General features: G+C 50.1%; 1 protein-coding gene across 5 annotated transcripts in view; it reads right to left on the bottom strand.

The window, feature by feature from the left end:
- The window catches only part of LRP8 (low density lipoprotein receptor-related protein 8, apolipoprotein e receptor), a 90,226-nt gene that overhangs the window by 80,370 nt on the left and 5,979 nt on the right, over window positions 1-3,877 (bottom strand). For all 5 annotated transcript variants that reach the window (XM_010847156.1, XM_010847157.1, XM_010847159.1 and 2 more), the window contains exon 2: window positions 2,014-2,231. In XM_010847156.1, the coding sequence (XP_010845458.1) occupies window positions 2,014-2,035 (22 nt within the window). In that variant the 5' untranslated portion in view covers window positions 2,036-2,231. The remainder of the gene's footprint in view (window positions 1-2,013; window positions 2,232-3,877) is intronic.

Raw genomic sequence — 3,877 nt, 5'->3', positions numbered from 1 at the left:
ACCCTGTGCAGTCGCCTCGCCTCAGCCCACCGAGTCCTTGCCGCGGCGCCGGGGCTGCCGCTGCCGCTGCCCCCGCCGCCGCCGCCGCCGCTGCCGCCCGCCCCGGCTCCTCGGCTGCATTTCAAGCAGGTTTCGTGACGCTCGGCGGCGGGGCGGGCTCAGGCTGGGCGCGCGGCCCCGGGCCTGGGCTGCTGCCGCCGGCGCGCGCGCCCCCTCCCGCTGCAGCCTCCGCCCCACACTCCTCCCTCTGACGCCTCCTCTCCCTCCTCCCTCAAGCTCTTGGTCCGCTTCTCGGTTGGTACGTTCTCAGTGACCCTGCTCAGGGTCCCCCTCGTGCTGGGCGTTGCAGACGCTGGGATGAGCCAGGCAAGACCTCTACCCCTAGAGGTAGCAGATGGCCTAAGGGAAGCAGCACAGGCTGCCTGGAAGAAGTGACAGGCTGATAGGAGGCTGAGGAATGCCAAGGAATGAACCTGGGCGGGATGGAGACGATGTTCCCGGGTGCACAGGCCTGTGAATGTACACATGGAGTAGGGATGATAGTGGATAGGGGTTGGGGTACCAGGATTCATGTGATCTGGGAGAAACTGGGGGAGCAGGAATGGACCTCTGCACCCCTCCAAGGCTCCAACCCAGATATCACACATCCTTGTAGCTGGTTAACGTGCCCATGCTGCATTCTCATATGAATGCAGTTTGTGTGGCCAAGGATAAGAGGCAGGTGGCTTGGGCCTGGTGGACAGACTTGATTCATTCATTCTCATTGGGTCATCCTGTTGGGCCAGGCAGAGGGGCAGACAATTAGGGGGACCAGCAGGGACAACGGGGTTGTCTTCGCTGTGATGGTGAAAGGCAGAGACTGGAGGCCCCCGAGAAGGGATGCCTTATCCCTGCTAATGGAGGACTCACACGCAGGGCTGCTGTCCGCCCCTGCTGGCATGAATAAGACCCCTCCTCTGGAAAGTCTCAGCCCCACTTCACGCATTCCAGAGTGCAGGTGACTAGATTTTAGTTACCTGCTGATAAGCAAGCCCCAACCAGCACAGCCTTTTTGGACAAAGAGTTCTAAGTGCGCTGGCCACTAAAAGAGCCAGACTTGAAGGTGGTTAGGCCCAGTGCGGGTCCACCTTCCCCTCCTTTCTGGCTGTCTCACCTCCATGGCAGGGATATAGAAGAAAGGGCCTCAGGAGTTGTTAGCCTCAGGCCTAGAAGTTACTCTGTCTCATCAGCAGTCCTATTACTGAGCTGTATGTCTTCCCACAAAGGGCAGCCCATTGGCAGTGTTTGTGACCACCCCATGAGGAGGGTTGCAGACCCCAGAGAGCCCAGCAGGTGCTGCTGCCATCACCTCTTCTATCTTTTGTTCATTCAGTCATCCAACGAACACATTCCAGCCCTGCTCTGTGTCAACCCTGGGCCTAGGAGTGCCAAGGTGAATCAGACAGTCTACCAGCTTCATTGCTGGGGAGACAGACCATCAACCAACAGTCGATGAAATGCAGGCATACTTTCAGCACAAAGTTATGGAGCACCTGCTATGTGCCTGACATTGCCCAGGGATACAGTATAGAAATAGATGGCGTTCCTCCTTGCCCTCCTGCACCTTAAATCTTAGTTGGGAGAGAGAGACACAAAAGCAAGAAAACAGAAACAAAAAAATGACCATAATTTCCAATCATCATAACTGCTATAGAAAAAATAAAGTAGGATGATGTGAGAGTAATATGAGGTAACTTTAGAGAGGTGATCAGAGAAGGCCTCTCTGAGGAGGTGATATTTCATTGAATGGCCAAGGATGAAACTACCGTAGATTGAATGTATCCTCCCAGAATTACATTAAAACCTAATCTTCATTGTGAAGGTATTTGAAAGTTGTGTCTCTGGGAGTCAATTAGGACATACATGAAATTAATGCCCTTAGGAAAGAGGCTCCAGAGACATCTCTGGCCCCCTCTACCATAGGAGGACATAGCAAGAAGATAGTCATCTATGACACAGGAAGTGGGCTCTCACCAGACATCAAATTTGCTGGCATCTTGACCTTTCATTGCCTTGACCTTGAACATCTCAGGCTCCCAACAAATTTCTGTTGTTTTCAGGCGACTCAATCCGTGATATTTAGTTATGGCATCCCCAGTGGACTGAGACAAAATCCAACCCTAGGAAGATCAGCTGCAGAGGCATTCCTGGACAGGAGAGCAGCAGACAGACTCCTCCAATTGGGCTGGAATCTGGTAATAAGGAGAAGCTGGGTGAGCAAGTAATGTCAGAGAGAGCAGCAAGGTTCTGATCACATGAGGGCTTTGTAGGCCACAGCAAGAGGTCTGGATTTTGTTCCAAGCACAATGATTCCCAATGTGACAGCGGGATGCATAGGACTGGATCCCCTCTTGTAGCCAAAACTGACCACTTCAGCTTAGCACCTCCTTCACTTTGTGGTCTCAGAAAAGTCATTCCGCATCTGTGAGCTTCAGCTGCTCATCTGTGAAGCAAAAATGGGGAATTTCATAGGTTCGTTTTAGTTTTCAGATTGTGTGAATTGAAGTTCACAGGCAGCAAGGTAAAGAGATTAAGAGCGTAGGCTCTGGGTTAGACTGCCTGGGTTTAAGTCTGTTCCTTCTCTTTCTAGCTACGTGATATTGGGCAACTCACTTGACCTCTATGGCACAGTTTCTTTACCTGTAAAATGGGAATGATGAGTATCTCACAGGGTTGTGAGGATTGCATTAGAGGAGATTATTTATGCAGAGCATGCAGTGTACAGTTCAGTTCAGTTCAGTCGCTCAGTCGTGTCCGACTCTTTGCGACCCCATCAATCCCAGCACGCCAGGCCTCCCTGTCCATCACCAACTCCCGGAGTTCACTCAGACTCATGTCCATCGAGTCAGTGATGCCATCTAGCCATCTCATCCTCTGTCGTCCCCTTCTCCTCCTGCCCTTAATCGCTCCCAGCATCAGAGTCTTTTCCAATGAGTCAACTCTTCGCATGAGGTGGCCAAAGTACTGGAGTTTCAGTTTCAGCATCATTCCCTCCAAAGAAATCCCAGGACTGACCTCCTTCAGAATGGACTGGTTGGATCTCCTTGCAATCCAAGGGACTCTCAAGAGTCTTCTCCAACACCACAGTTCAAAAGCATCAATCCTTCGGCGCTCAGCATTCTTCACAGTCCAACTCTCACATCCATACATGACCACTGGAAAAAACACAGCCTTGACTAGACGGACCTTTGTTGGCAAAGTGATGTCTCTGCTTTTGAATATGCTAGCTAGGTTGGTCATAACTTTCCTTCCAAGGAGTAAGCATCTTTTAATTTCATGGCTGCAGTCACCATCTGCAGTGATTTTGGAGCCCAGAAAAATAAAGTCTGACACTGTTTCCACTGTTTCCCCATCTATTTCCCATGAAGTGATGGGACCGGATGCCATGATCTTTGTTTTCTGAATGTTGAGCTTTAAGCCAACTTTTTCACTCTCCACTTTCACTTTCATCAAGAGGCTTTTTAGTCTCTCTTCACTTTCTGCCTTAAGGGTGGGGTCATCTGCATATCTGAGGTTATTGATATTTCTCCTAGCAATCTTGATTCCAGCTTGTGCTTCCAGCCCAGCGTTTCTCATGATGTACTTTGCATATAAGTTAAATAAACAGGATGATAATATACAGCCTTGATGTGCTCCTTTTCCTATTTGGAACCAGTCTGTTGTTCCATGTCCAGTTCTAACTGTTGCTTCCTGACCTGCATACAGATTTCTCAAGAGGAAGGTCAGGTAGTCTGGTATTCTCATCTCTTTCAGAATTTTCCACAGTTTATTGTGATCCACACAGTCAAAGGCTTTGGCATAGTCAATAAAGCAGAAATAGATGTTTTTCTGGAACTGT

This window comes from Bison bison, unplaced genomic scaffold, assembly GCF_000754665.1.
Source record: "Bison bison bison isolate TAMUID 2011002044 unplaced genomic scaffold, Bison_UMD1.0 scf7180017864244, whole genome shotgun sequence".
NCBI classification, from domain to species: Eukaryota; Metazoa; Chordata; class Mammalia; order Artiodactyla; family Bovidae; genus Bison; species Bison bison.
Note: the sequence above shows the minus strand (reverse complement) of the source record. Positions and strands in the feature narration are given on the sequence as shown.